This window comes from Euprymna scolopes, chromosome 21 (assembly GCF_053919585.1).
Source record: "Euprymna scolopes isolate OS-2025 chromosome 21, ASM5391958v1, whole genome shotgun sequence".
NCBI lineage: Eukaryota > Metazoa > Mollusca > Cephalopoda > Sepiida > Sepiolidae > Euprymna > Euprymna scolopes.
Genome location: NC_136502.1, coordinates 25,303,626 through 25,319,453, shown reverse-complemented (window position 1 = coordinate 25,319,453; position 15,828 = coordinate 25,303,626). Strand labels below are relative to the sequence as shown.

Here is a 15,828-nt window from a genome sequence, read left to right as displayed (position 1 = left end):
CATGAGAAAAAAACGTTATTAAATCAATAACGTGTCCAGTTCAGAAAAATCAAAAGGGATTTTGAAGCATTTAAACTGGTGAATTAAAAATTATACTCAAGAAAAACCCTTTCAATAACCAACATATTCTGTAAAGATCTTGTTAGAAAGTGTCTATAAGTTTTATGTAGAAGAAGAAGAAGAAGAAGAAGAAGGAAAAAACAAATGATAGGAAATCACTGGTGTGCTGGTTAGAACAAAAAAAAAAAAATGGCATCTGTGGTTATGTATGAACATTGAGGAATGGCTGAACAGCAAAGAAAACAAAAGAATGAAATAGTTGGAAAAGACGGTAAAGAATATGAAAAGCTAGTAGTCTGATCATAATGAATTTATATGTAACATCTGTGGTTGCAAACCTACAATTTTTTTTTTCTGGAGGGGAAAATTTTCCCGAATTTTATTATGTATGGGGATAATCAAATCTTTCTTAGTCAAGACAAAGATTCAGGGGGTTCTGTGTGGCCGTACATCTGAACAACATTATATTAATGCAGGTGTGTCCCAAGAAGTTATATTAGAACCTATATTATTCTTGAAATTTATAAACAACTTCTCTGATGCAATCTCATCTAAGATCAGTGTATTTGCTGATGACACCATGCTCTATTCCTAACTTGAGGGCAAATTGAATGTCCACACGAGTAAGTCAATGATTGAATCCTTGGAAAATGATCTGTCTGTGGTCGAATGTGGTTAAAAATGGATGGTCATATTAAGACAAAGCTCATTTCCTTTAACAAATATAAGAAACTTTTTCAACCACTGATTCTCATGGCCAATAGCACTCTTCCTGAGTTCAACATTCAAACTCCCCAGCTTGACATTCTAAACGAACATCAGTGGACAATGTAGGCTAGAACACTTCTCACACCTGTATCCGATATTTCTATAAAACCACTATTTGCCAGTGCATGGAGTATTGTTGCCACATATAGGCCAGTGCACCAACCACTATCCTCTCCCTCTTGGATAGGGTGCAAAAAAGAATTTCTAATCTAATGTCGCACACTAGCTGGCAAACTTCAGCACTCACTGCATCACCAGTGTTGCATTCTTGTGCTTGTTTTACAAGTACTTCCATGGAATGTACTCAGATGAACTTACTGCATTTGTATTCTTTTAGCAAATATCCTTAACCTACATGACTAGCAGCAAAAACACACTTCTTCTCTGTAGAGGTCCCTAGATGCTGAAAGATTGTCACTTCTAATAAGCTTCTTTCATTGGACTACTTGTCTTTGGAATTTCCTCCCTATTTTTGTTAACTGTATCAATATGCAGAAATTTAAATATAATATGAACAAAGATCTTGCTACCCAAGTTCACATGTATGTTGCTCCTCTATAAATTTGGCCCTTATCACAGTATCTCCTTATATTTCAGTGGCAATATGCCTTGTTTGGAAGGAACAAAAGTTAAAAACTGGGAGTTTAGATATTTTAAAAAATTACAAATTTTACCAATGCTAAAGCATTTTTGCATCACTAGAATAGAAAACCATATTTTTCCTCAGGTGATCAGTGTTTGATTTATGTAAAGAACCAGTGACCATAAAATTTTGGTAAATTTTGTAAAATAAAAATAATGAAGGAAATTTCTAATAAATGTGAGAAAAGAAAAATTGTATTTTTTGTTAATTTGGAAAAGCAATGTCAACATCATGAGAGGAAAATGAATATTTTCTTAAGATTAGAAATACTTGAATAAAATATATATATATATAAAAATAATTGTTAATCACAACTGTTGGTAGATTTTGGAGAGATAAAATCTAATAAATGGCATTTTAGATATTGGGATAAATCAAAGTTTTTATAGGATCGCCAATGTTTGATTCATATAAATGACCATTAAATTATTTTTGAGCAAAGGCAAATTAAGGAAATTTTAGAAAGATGCAAAAATGCAGATTTTGGGACATTTTAATTTTTTAAAGGACAAATACAAATTTTACTGAAAAAAGTCTCAGTTTCTGCGCTCATGATCATATAATTTTCATGAAAAGTTTCAGGAAAAATAAATGAACTAATTTTGAAACAATCAGAAGATGAACAAACTAACCAACAATGGCAAAAAGATGAGTTCTTTCCAATTAATTAGTTAATATGTATCATGATCAATTTACAACAAAACTTTAAAAATCCAATTTTTTACTTTGCTAGTAAAAAAAATATTTATATATACCAGTTTTCATAACTTAATACATTCTTGGTTAAAACATGCTTGTTATTATTGTCTACAAACTCTTTGCAACTTAACTTTTATTTTTATCTATAGAAATTATTCTAGACAAGACATGAAGCTACTTGATGTCTGGAGTTAAAAAACACTTCAAGGTCAAAAACTAGCCAATGATAAATGTTATATCAATAGATTTTGATACAGAAAACAGCAATTTTTCCCCTTTTGTCAGAAACATCACTCATGAAATGAGATGACTAAAGGCCAAAATAAGGGAATACTCTTTAATTCAACTATGCTTCTTATGCTTTTAAATAAAATTAGAATTTTCAATTTGTTGTCACAAATTTTGAATTAGATTCAGATCTGCCTTTTATAGTACTTTGATCTTGTTCTTTGTAAACCATTTTGAGCTCAAATTAAGAGCAGTGTATTTTAAATCATTATGTTGTTCAAAATGAGCTCAACTGTTGGGTGGAGGTGAACGGATTTTTTTCTAAAATACTGTAGTTGGTTGGTTGGTTGGTTGTTTTACAGCATATCAACCCTTTTCAGGTTATTTAATGCCGAATCCAGTGATTTTAAAGAAAAAATTTTTAATAGAATATATTTGTTGTTTTCAAGTCGGTTTCTATTTAACCCATAGTTGGTATCCTAACAGGTACTACCACTCCGGGTCTGAGTGGACCTCGGAGCAATGTCAATTAAAGGGTGGCTCCACACTCCCCAAAGCCCACAAGCTGGGGCCTCACCACTGGATATAGTTTAATGTCATATCCAGGAATGGCTAAAATACTGTAATACATCACTCTATTCACTCTATTCATAGTACCTACTACTATTGTACTACTGTTGCAGTATCATGATCAGAAAAACACTTCCATACCATAATGCTTCCACCAGCAAACCTTACACTATGGATGGTATTCTTTGGATGGTATCTAATAAGTTCAATTTTTTCCAAATAATTCATTTTTTATCTCACAAAACCTTTTTTGCTCACCTAAATATTCATGACTTAATTCCAATCAAGCCTCTCTATTTGTTTAGCAGAGCATCTTTTTCTTTAGACAATGCCATATAAGGCCATGCTTGTGTAGTTTATTGCTGATAGAAGTTTTTGCAGCCATCAATACATCTTGAGTCTCCAAAGTTTTTTTTTCTTTCCATTTGCCTTGTAACTCTGTAAAATATCTTTTTAGGAAAACCATTTCAAAGAATTTTGTGAGTAGTTCTTGTCTTTTTGTGTAATAAAGAAATTGGACTGAATCAACATTTTATTGCAATGATTAGATCAAATGGTGAACTCAGATAAGTGTAATGGGAAACAGAGTTAAGAAATAAAATAGAAAATTTAAAAAGTTAAGAAAAAAATTAACTAGTAATGCATTTATTAGTATTAATGAAAAGAAAGAATTCTCAAAGTTACTCCCCTTTCCATGCTAGGGTCCTCAGTCCTAGTAAGGAACACTGATTGATAAACCTCCCATGGTGAAGTTGATATCTTCATCAGAATGATCATAAAGGCAATATGATTATTAAAAATCAAAATAAAAGGAGACAAGAATGTCTTGTAAAATCTGTTTTCTAAGTATAAATTAATATTTTGTTTAAGCAAAATAAAGAGATAAAAACAAGCAGTTAAATTTAATTTAAAATAATTTTATAGGATTTAAAAATTTTTTTCCTTAGATTCAAACAAAAGTTTCATCTTCATCAGTGAGAGAGCAAATGTATCATCTTCATCAGTGAGAGAGCAAATGTATCATCTTCATCAGTGAGCGAGCAAATGTATGGAGGGATGCAAAAGGGATAGGGGAGATATTTTGGTATGTCAAATGTGACATTGATTTCAGTCAGAAAGTTAGCAGTTAAATGGGAAAGTCATTAATGACATATTCTCTATTTCTGGACAAACTGGAGAAAAACAAATTTTCCATTCAGTCAGTCCTAATTGTTTTTCATGTGTTAAATACTAACATTTCATGACTAGGATATAACGGCTTTATGCAAATAGAGATGGGCATCTGTATTCTAGCAATCTCACTGGATTCTCTAAACCAATATTAATTACAAACTATCTTACTAGACAACATTATACATCTGAGAAGGGGAGATAAATATTGCTATAACTCTGAAAAACTATGATTATTCACAAATTATAAAACAGATATTTGTCCTATCATCAGACAATCGTGCTCACTAAGCCAATCCCATCGTATCCATAGAATACCTACATCAACCGAGTGTGACCAGACTTATTCATCCATGAATAGGCTGGCCAAAACATGTCATGATCTACGGGTTACATTTTCATTTCAAAACAAAAATATGCTATGGTGCTAAATGAGGCACTTAGTCTATTTGAAATGTTTCTCCAACTCAACACTTCCAACATTTGCTATTTGAAGTTATTTAATTGTATTTTTGATCGATTTACTTAATAGCTCTTAATATAATATCATTACCCATGTATGATTTAAGTAATTATATTGACAGGAAATCAAGTTTGGGATGTACCAATCTATACCCTACTGTTTATCTGAATATATATGTTTCTAATTGTGTCAGTAATATGTTTAATTAATACTTAATGTACTGCAAGAATCAAAGTAAAATATTTTGCATTCAACCATTAATTAATTAAGTTATAATATTAATAATATTCAGCATTATTATTATAAAAGATTAAGCAAAATATAGAAAAATATGTAGTTTACCTGACGCAACCTCAGCCTGTCTTGAGTTTTCATTGTTCCATCCTTGCCTGTCATCAAGGTGAGATTTTATTGAACTTCTACTGGAATATTCTTGTATTCTGCCTGTCCTTTTGTCTTTTCTATTACTATTAGATGGCAGTGCTATATCTTGATTATACATCTAAATCAAATGAAAATCATAATTTATGAAATGATAAAAGCAGTTAAACATATAAAGTACAACAAAAAATATACAAGTCAAAATGCAATATTTGACAGAGCAAAAATAAAAACAGTGCGTACTTAAAATGACATACGGTACTTTCAATAAACATAATCAATTTTAAAAAGATTGAAAAAATTTTGTTAATATTAACATTAAAAAACTAGAATAAACAAAAGTACAGAAGTAAAAAGTAGCAGATGTATACTTATTTAAATAAAGATGCTAAAATAAACATACTAATATTATATGAAATATACAAATTTGCAATAATAAAGATTAAATGCAAATAAACCTACCTCAGATGACACTGAAACTGGCTGTGGCTTTGATGCTTGAGAAGACAGCATATGTTGAGCACTTGAATAAGGATGGGTTTGCATTCTGGGTGTTGGTGGTTGACTGCTTCTTCTCATATCAACTGCATCACTTGTAGGAAGAGCAACATTAGACCAAGGATTTGCTGGGTAAGGAGGACTTATCAAATGTCTCTGACCACTACTCACATATCCGCCTTCTGCTACTGGAACACTTCGAGGATTGCAACAGCGAAGGATACACACTGAGATTGAAGCTGTAATGATCACAGCTATTGTCACTGCTACAGACACAATGATAATTGCTGAAGTCAGGTGGATCTTGTTATCTTTTTTGATGTTAACAGCATTTAACATTTCTGATGTCTTGTTGCTCACGGTCAGTCTCAAATATACAGTAGTTCTGGCTGATAGAACTGGGCTACCACTGTCCTTCACTAGAAACTCTAGCTCATATGAGCCAGCATCTTGTTGGCTTAGGACATGAGTTGAACATAACAAACCAGTGTACTGGTTGATGCTGAATATCTGTTTGCTATTGCCTCTGATTATTTCATATTTTAGAAATGCATTCTCTTGACTGTCACTGTCTGATGCCTTTATCTGGCTGATATTCTTTGTATGATGCGGGTAATATGTTACATCCATATTATAAGGATTAACACTGGGAAATGTGAAATATGGAGCATTATCATTTTCATCTCTCACCTTAACAATCACATTCACTGTGTTATTCAATGATGGACTTCCTTTGTCTTTTACAAACACTTCAAAATTATAAGTATCTTGAAACTCATGGTCTAAAGACATAATTGAAGAGATTAATCCATTTTCAGTGATTCGAAATGGTACAAATTGTTTATTGGTGCTCACTAAAGAAAAAGACAGTTTACCTCCAAGTCCCAAGTCTGGATCTGTGGCATTGATTGTGCCAATAGGAATTTTTGATCTTTGGTTTTCATCAATGAAGAATTTAAATAATTGTTTAGAAAACACTGGTTCTACATCGTTAACATCCATCACTTTAACAGAGAACTTGCTTTTACTTTTCAAAGGAGGAGATCCTTTATCTTGACACATTATTATAATATCATGATGCTCTTCTCTTTCACGGTCTAAGGGACTTTTTACAATTACTTGATATTTAAGGATTCCCATCTTCTGAAGCTGAAATTTATCATGTTTTATTTCACAGTTCACCTCTCCATTCTGACCAGCATCCTCATCACTTACTTTTACATAAGCAATGAAACTACCAACTTTTATGTCCTCAGAAATATCAACTGTGTTTTCTCTGGATGTAGAGAAAAAGTTTACATCTATTAATGGAGCTTTATTCTGCTGGTTCATCATCATTACAATAACCTTTGCTAATGATCGTAGAGGTGGATTACCTCCATCTTTTGCTTCTACATACAAATTGTATATCATTTCCTTATTTATTGTATCTTTCTTATGTAGAAATAATTCTCCATTAATTTCATTTAAGTCGAATATCTTTCTTGTGCTTTCAGTTGTTTTTGCCGTAATATGATATTTTACTTTGCCATTTTCTCCAGAATCTAAATCTTTAGCAGATAATATGACAACTGGTTTGGCTTCATTGTGTTTGCTGTCAATAGAAACATTATAAACCTTTTTAGAAAATATTGGTGTATTATCATTTACATCTGTGATTGAAATGTGAACAGTTAATGCACTTTGTTTTTGTGGGGATCCTCCATCTTTTGCAATTACTTGAACTGAATAAGTGTCTTTGATCTCCCTGTTGAGTAGTCCTTCTGATTCTATACTCAGATCAGATGTTCCATCAACTTTCTTCATTGTAGACAATATGAATGGATCATCTTTTGTCTTCTTTAGTTCATAAGTAATTTGTGAATTAATAATACCTATGTCTTTGTCTATAGCATTTGGAATTGAAACTTTTGTGCCAATTAATACATCTTCATCAAATTTTACATTTACTTGTTTATCCGGAAACTCTGGCTGATGATCATTGATGTCTTGTATTATTACTTTGATTTCTAATAGCTTGAAAACAGTTGTTGATTTCCTTACTGCTATATTCACCATTTGAAAACATTCCTTTTCAAAATGACAAAGTGATTCTGCATCTAATGTTTGTGCAGTGTAAAGTTTTCCAGTTCTTTTTGATATTTTAAATAATGGAGAATTGCCAGTAGCTCCTTTATGAAGAAGACTGAATTCAATGAGGCTGTGGTCAGAATCAGGAATATCCTTCATCACTTGTGAATCGCTTGCAACATCACCCACATAAGTACCTGGTTGTCGTCCCTCTTCCACATGGTAAGTTTTATCTATGCAGAGTCCAATATGTATCATTATACATATTAAACCTATAATCTTCAGCATCATTTTAAAAGTAAATTCCCTCACACATTCATAAGCTGACCATCTCTGAAATCCAAATATTCAAAACATTGTATTAAGCATCTACAAATAGCTTTTGAAATAATATTTAATTTAGTTAATAGTGTTTTCAAATAACTCAAACGAAATTTAAAATATTGCACCATATTTTTATAATCTTTTAAAAATGTTTCTAATTATATGTTAGGAACAATCAAATTGATCACATAATCATTCGATTCACATTTTAAAAATCTGCAATGAATAAATAAAAATTATCAGATTGTTTTACACTGTTAAAAACTTAATTATTTCAATGTTAAATAAATTATTTAATGACTCAACAAAGTATACCAATAATAATCAATATAAATCCTTAAATATTTGTTTTAAAATATATCTAATGAATGAGACATTTGTTATACTAATAAAAGTCATAGTAAATATTTTTTTAAAAAATGATTACAATTAGGTTTATAAAATGAACACTATTAAGATAGCATAAACTGAGATATAAGATGATATAATATCATTGTAAATTTTATTTGATATTAGGTAATTCTAAAAATATGTATTTAACTTGATTTATAAATCAAGTTAAAATTCCCTATCTATAAGAAGAAACAGAAAAACAAGAAATCAATCATGCCAAAAGAAATGTATTGTAATTCTGATAATCAATTATTTGTTGAGTTTGTAATATTTTATATTATTTCACTGTAAAGACAATAAATAATACAAAGGGAAAAAGGAAGTGTGTATAAAATAAAGTCTGACTCTAAAAATACTTAATAAATCATTATATTCAAATTTTTCATCAGCAAAATAACTAGCATACACAAAGCAACCATTATTATATTCATCAGTTTCAATTTTAGAATGTTTTTCATCATTTACATGACAAAAGAGACAAAGGAAATTAAAAAAAAAAAACTCAATATATACCAACTTACTTTAATCTTAATTTGTTCATGTCATCTGACAGCAATTCAGCTGGTACACTTTCGATGTTGGTATATTCCGGTAGTATATATTTTTTTTGGAGTTGTATAAAGTCCTACCTACTGTGTTAGCTGAGTAATGGCTACTATATTATTTCTTAGAGTATGGGAGGGGTGCATTTCTTATGAAATAAATAATATTTATTTGATCTTATACTTTCAACATATTTTTTCAAATAGAAATATTTGCATATTTATATGTAAAAAATAAGGTAAATTAAAAAAAAAATATGATGGGTTCCCAGGATGCAATATGCAAACAGGATATTCTTCCCTTACAATCTACTTTCTTCTCTCTATCACTCTAACAATGAAGTAAAACGATTTGATGTCATATGAAGAAATTCTAAGTAATTTCTTATTTACATTATTAAGTCAATTTAACTTTCTCTAATGAAATTACAGAATTAATATGTACTCCATAACTAAATTTTGATAGTTTAAGCAATTTATAATATATTTAGAAGTAAATTAAATAGTTGTATATATATTGTGTAGAGGAAAATATTACGGAAAGATTATTAAACCAATTCAGGATTTTCTATGAATTCAAAAAATGTTTTTGAATTAAATTTACATTAGGCTTCTTTTTTTTAATATTATTTCTAAAATTTAAAATTAAATATATGAAGAAATATAGAATTGAAACATAGTAATATTATTTTTGAAAAGTATTTTTCTAAATTATTAACTGAAGATTTTAAATATTTTATAATTTGGTTGTGTAAAAAAATAAGAATAATTTTAATGTGCATAATGTCACACTTTTTTTAATGCTAAGACTATTTAAGTTAAAATATTTGAAAAAAAAAAATGTTTGCATTTAATAATTAATATAAATCTTATTGAGAAAAACATCTAATAAACATGTAACTAAAAAAATATAATTTAGTGAGGCACAGGAGGCAGTGGCCTGTTGATAGAAATTTGACTACCACTTGCAGGTAAATTCCTTGAGTTTACAAGTCTACTAGAAGTACCACTGTTGCTTTCAACACCTGAGTAAGACTTTGAATCTGCTTGAGAAATATTTTCATTTATGTAGGGTGTATAAAAACCTCTAGCTACTATAGTAGTATCACTAGGATAACTGACAGTGTGTTCTAAGGACTTCATCTCTGTGTTCTGCTGAGGATAACTTTGTGAAGGAGGGGAATTGCAGTATTGTGAAGGATACATGTCTGAAAAAATAAATACAGTAAAAAAAAAAAGGTTTAAGCATCAAATTATAAAAAAACATTAAAGCATGCGTTGTTTAATTATCCAAAATAAACTGTCATTTACTTTTAAAGTTTAAGTCTCCTTTTTGTCTCAAAAGATAATAGATACCCCCTAGAAGGGTACCTACAGTAAAACAAGCATTGTATAATTTCTAAGCACAGCTCTCCTGAATCAGCCTTGTATAAGTCAGGAAAAGGAAAAGTCCAGGTAAACTGAAAACAATGCTGGGATCAGTAGAGAAATACTGGTATTATTTCACAGTTTTCCTTCTACTTGTTGCACAACAAAGACTTGAGAGTCTGGTTAATTCTGTTATAGATAGAAAAAGAATAATATATCAATTCATATCTTTTCTAAAGGTATTAGTGAAGTAATTCAATAGCTTCAACAGAACTTAAATCCAGCACACTGAGTCATAGTCTGAACTTATAACCACAACACCATGCTACACGCACTACTTTTAAAGAATGGAAAGAATATCCATATACTTTTAAATGGAGTTCATTACTATTTGGGAATGTATCACTAATTTAAATTAAACTAAAACAAAGTCTAAAAATAAAAGTAAACATTCTGTATACATTTAATGAGAAAATTTCAGGTGATAATCATTGACTTCTTAGATGATGACATTGATTTTCTAATAAGAATTCCTTTAACATGTATGATATGAGGATGATTGGAAAATGCATTAGACTTAAGGGTAGAGTACTTTGAATCAGAAATCATGTATTACATTGCTTAGAATTGAAATTGTTTGTGATATCTGTCATATAGCTTTTCATATATTGCCATGATAAACTTGATAGAATTATTAATGCTGTATAAGGACTATCTTTAATTAGAAATATTATAAAAAAAAAATACCTGCCCTAACAAACATGCTAAATTATACCTCATTCTCCAAAATAAACAAGTACCATATTCTTCCTACTTTTCGTAGAAAAGTGGATTTTCAATTTGGTGTGTTGGCTTTCAAAAAGTAGTATACATAAAACATCATCAAGGTTTAAAATGGCGTCAACAGAAAACTTCATACATATTTGTCTAATAGTTTTCATGTGGTAATTGATTATATATTTCTATTTTAGGTAAAATTAAAAAAAAAATGACATTTTTTGTTTTAAATTTAAAAAATTTTTCCTTACATTTTAAAACATTTACTCTTTTTTAAAATGAGAGCAAAAAAAACACTGATAATAAAAAATAAAACAATTTATAAATATATATAAACACACACACATTTCAAATTGTTATGTCTCATAAATATAGGTTTATAGTTAATACTGGTTTAAATAAACTTCATGCAAATACAAATATTTAAATATATTTACATAATACTAAAACATTGATAATCTTGTATGCTTGTCTGCACATTGAATGAGACAAGAAATGAAAAGAGGGAATAGTAGTAGCAACAACAATATAAGGGGATGACATTAATAAATGATGTAAATAATGTCAACCTGAAAAGAATCACGTCTGATCAGTTACCATAGCAACAAGAGTTTTGATTGGATGACATAAATATATTTTTTATTCAGCAGCAGTATTAAAAATGGTAAAAATGTGTTTACCTTTTGGTCTTAACTGACATATCTAACATTTATTCATGAAATCTTGCTAATTTCCCCTTAAATTAAAAGCAGTAATTTTATTCTCTCCTGGATGTACTTTTAAAATATCTATTTACCTTCACAATTAATTAAGAACACAAATGTATGCACTAAAGTACAATCACCAGCACTGACCCAACAGATCAGGTGTTGTATATGTTTATATGAAAATGTAATATATAAGGCATGTCTGAAAAGTAAAGGGACTGGTCGTGCCATATGAGCTATATGTGAAAAAGGCATGAGCATGAGCATTTAGCTTGATGTCGTCGGAGTATAGAACTGTAATTTTAGTTTTCTGCATCTTTTACATTTGTTTCCACATGGTTTTGTTCACACCTCATTTTTGCCCACACAACATCCTGAACATCTGGCAGTTCCTGACCAACAAAAATATTGCTGCATCAGAACAATCACTCGATTCACATGATCTTGCTCCATATGACATTTTTTCCTCAAACCTCAAAGAGATCATCAAGGAAATCTGTTTTAAAGGCATGCAGATCATTAATGATCTGTAATGACAGAGCTGAGGGACATTCTAAAAAATTCTTACAGCAGTGTGACAAAGAATGGTGGTAAAGTTACAAAGATTTTGAAAGCAAAACTAGATAGTTTTTTCAGATACACATATATACTATCTTAATATACTTAACAGAATTAGAAAAATGTAATATGCACATATATTACCTGACATATCATGTCCTGAATCTTCCCAACCTTGTCTCGTCTGAGAAGATTTTATAGAACTTTGTCTGGAAAATTCTTGTATTGCTTTATCTGTCCTTTTCTTGCTTCTGTCACTGCCACTTGGCAATGCAATATCTTGAATATACATCTAGAAAATGAAACAGTGTTTAATGACTTAATAGAACTCCAGATAATTCCTTGATCAAAATTTAGATTTTTACTATATAGTTATTCATCATTGCACTGAACTTGAAATATAGAATTCAGTGAAAGAAATTTAAAATGAATAAGCAAGCATCTGTATAATATATTCAACTTTATCCAATTCAGAATAAATTATTTTTAAATTGAATTCTATCAACCATCTTAATAAAATTATTCTCATTAACAATGCATTAGAGATATACAGAAAGGTAGCAACTATTGTATTTTAATGAGATTTAAATAATATATATAGATAGATAGATCCTTTTTACAAAATTCTAACATATATATATATCAGACATGTGATGGCACTAGTCATGAGGTGGAAAGGGAAACAACTAGTCATATTCAAACTATTTTCTTTTCTCATAATATTTCTCAGTACTAGGACTTATATTTAAGTGTTTAAGACATACAATCAACGAGTTGTCCTAGGACATCACCAAACCTCTAAATGATATTAAAAAAAATAACCCTATTTCTAATAATATATATATATGAAATGCCCTCAGACTACTCCTTGATTGTATTCCGTAGACACTTAAATATAAGTTATAATACTGAGAAATATTATAAGAAAAGAATATAGTTAGAATATAACTAGTTGTCCCCTCTTCTACCTTATACCCGGTGCCATCACATGTGACAATAACTACACTATGTTCTTATATTTATAATTAAAAAAAATAGAAAATGTATTGATTGGAACATTGATATTTTTTCTAAATATTTAAAATCTTATATTTAAAGACATAAAAGTAAACAGTTTTGATTGTAAATACATCCATTGTAAAAATAATATAAAAAAAAAAAAGATTATTTACCTGAGATACAGAATCTGGGGTAGGTTGTGATTTTGATGTTTGAGAAGACAGCATTTGTTGAGCACTTGAGTAAGGATGGGTTTGCATTCTTGGTGTTGGTGGTTGACTGCTTCTTCTCATATCAACTGCATCACTTGTAGGAAGAGCAACATTAGACCAAGGATTTGCTGGGTAAGGAGGACTTATCAAATGTCTCTGACCACTACTCACGTATCCACCTTCTACTACTGGAACACTTCGAGGATTGCAACAGCGAAGGATACACACTGAGATTGAAGCTGTAATGATCACAGCTATTGTCACTGCTACAGACACAATGATAATTGCTGAAGTCAGGTGGATCTTGTTATCCTTTTTGATGTTAACAGCATTTAACATTTCTGATGTCTTGTTGCTTACGGTCAGTGTCAAATATACAGTAGTTCTGGCTGATAGAACTGGGCTACCACTGTCCTTCACTAGAAACTCCAGCTCATATGAGCCAGCATCTTGTTGGCTTAGGACATGAGTTGAACATAACAAACCAGTGTACTGGTTGATGCTGAATATCTGTTTGCTATTGCCTCTGATTATTTCATATTTTAGAAATGCATTCTCTTGACTGTCACTGTCTGATGCCTTTATCTGGCTGATGTTCTTTGTATGATGCGGGTAATATGTTACATCCATATTATAAGGATTAACACTGGGAAATGTGAAATATGGAGCATTATCATTTTCATCTCTCACCTTAACAATCACATTCACTGTGTTATTCAATGATGGACTTCCTTTGTCTTTTACAAACACTTCAAAATTATAAGTATCTTGAAACTCATGGTCTAAAGACATAATTGAAGAGATTAATCCATTTTCAGTGATTCGAAATGGTACAAATTGTTTATTGGTGCTCACTAAAGAAAAAGACAGTTTACCTCCAAGTCCCAAGTCTGGATCTGTGGCATTGATTGTGCCAATAGGAATTTTCGATCTCTGGTTTTCATCAATGAAGAATTCAAATGACTGTTTAGAAAATTGTGGTTGTACATCATTGAAATCTGTCACTTTAATTGAGAACCTGCTTTTACTTTTCAAAGGAGGAGATCCTTTATCTTTACAAATGATGATGATGTCATGTTGTTCCTCTTTTTCTCTGTCTAATGTACTTTTTACAATTACTTGATATTTTTGCTTGTCCATAATACGAAGCTGAAATTTATCATGGTTTAGTTCACATTTTACTTCCCCATTCTGTCCTTCATCTTGGTCGCTCACTTTCACATAAGCAATGAAACTTCCTACTTTGATGTTTTCAGAAATCTCCACTGTATTGTCCCATGATGTGGAGACAAAAGTCACTTTTATTTTTGGTGGATTATTTTCTTGGTTGATCACATTGATGTGGACTATAGCAATAGAACTTAAAGAAGGATTTCCTCCATCTTTTGCTTGAACATACAACTCGTAAGTTGATTGTTGTCCTAAAGTTGGATTCTTATTCAAAAGAATTTCACCATTCTCTTCATTTAGTTGGAATAACTGTTTTGCAAAATCCAAAGTTTTTGTGCTGTAATGATACTGGATTTTACTGTTTTTACCTGAATCTAAATCTGTAGCTGAAATAATGGCAACTGGTTTTGTTTTGTCATGTATATTTTGAATAGAAACATTATAAATATTCTGGGAGAAGATTGGTGGATTATCATTGACATCAATAACAGAAACGTGAACATCTAAAATGCTTTGTTTTGGTGGTGAACCACTATCTTTAGCAATTACTTGAATTTCGTACGAGTTTTTAGTTTCTCTATCAAGTCTTTTTTCAAGATTAATAACTAATTTAGATGTGCCGTCAAGATTTTTGGAGACAGATAATGAAAATGGTTCATTTTGTTCCTTATTCAGCTGATAAGTTATTTGTGAATTTATTGATGATACATCATGATCTACAGCATGAGGTATAGATCGTTTAACTCCTTTACTATCATCTTCAGAAAATTCTATATTGACAATTTTATCAGGAAACTCAGGTTGATGGTCATTGATATCTTGAATGATGACTTTGACTTCTAATAATGTAATAACAGTTGTTCCTTTTTGAATAGCAACATCAATCATTTGAAAACATTCTTTTTTGAAAATACACATTGATTCAGCATCCAAAGTTTGGGATGTGTACAGTTTTCCCGATTTCTTTGAGATATCAAATAATGGAGACGTACCAGTTTCAGCTTGTAATAGAAGATTGAATTGAATAGATTTTTTATCTTCAGTTGAAATATCTTTTATCACTTGAGAATCTGAAGAAATGTCTCCAATATAAGTACCAGGGCTTTTCCCTTCTTCTATATGATATGTAAGGTCCACACAAAAACATAAATGTCCAATTGAAATTGAAATTAAAATAAATGCTGATGCCCACATTGTTACCAAAATAATATCTTTTTATTTACTGTTT

At 30.3% G+C, this 15,828-nt stretch overlaps 2 protein-coding genes across 2 annotated transcripts in view; both read right to left on the bottom strand.

Annotated features, from left to right (window-relative positions):
* The window catches only part of LOC145242747 (protocadherin beta-15-like), a 45,294-nt gene extending 36,315 nt beyond the window's left edge, over positions 1-8,979 (bottom strand). Inside the window, exons 1-3 of the mRNA XM_080105889.1 lie at positions 8,789-8,979; positions 5,445-7,883; positions 4,944-5,103 (exon numbers count right to left, since the gene is read on the bottom strand). Coding sequence (XP_079962015.1) covers positions 4,944-5,103; positions 5,445-7,841 — 2,557 coding nt within the window. The 5' untranslated portion in view covers positions 7,842-7,883; positions 8,789-8,979. The remainder of the gene's footprint in view (positions 1-4,943; positions 5,104-5,444; positions 7,884-8,788) is intronic.
* A 572-nt stretch (positions 8,980-9,551) lies between these two features.
* Positions 9,552-15,828, bottom strand: LOC145242923 (protocadherin gamma-B6-like). The gene is made up of 3 exons (XM_080106033.1): positions 13,392-15,828; positions 12,364-12,511; positions 9,552-10,017 (listed from the first exon to the last, which is right to left on the bottom strand). Exons 1-3 carry the CDS (start codon positions 15,792-15,794, stop codon positions 9,725-9,727), a joined length of 2,844 nt encoding a protein of 947 aa, XP_079962159.1. The 5' UTR covers positions 15,795-15,828; the 3' UTR covers positions 9,552-9,724.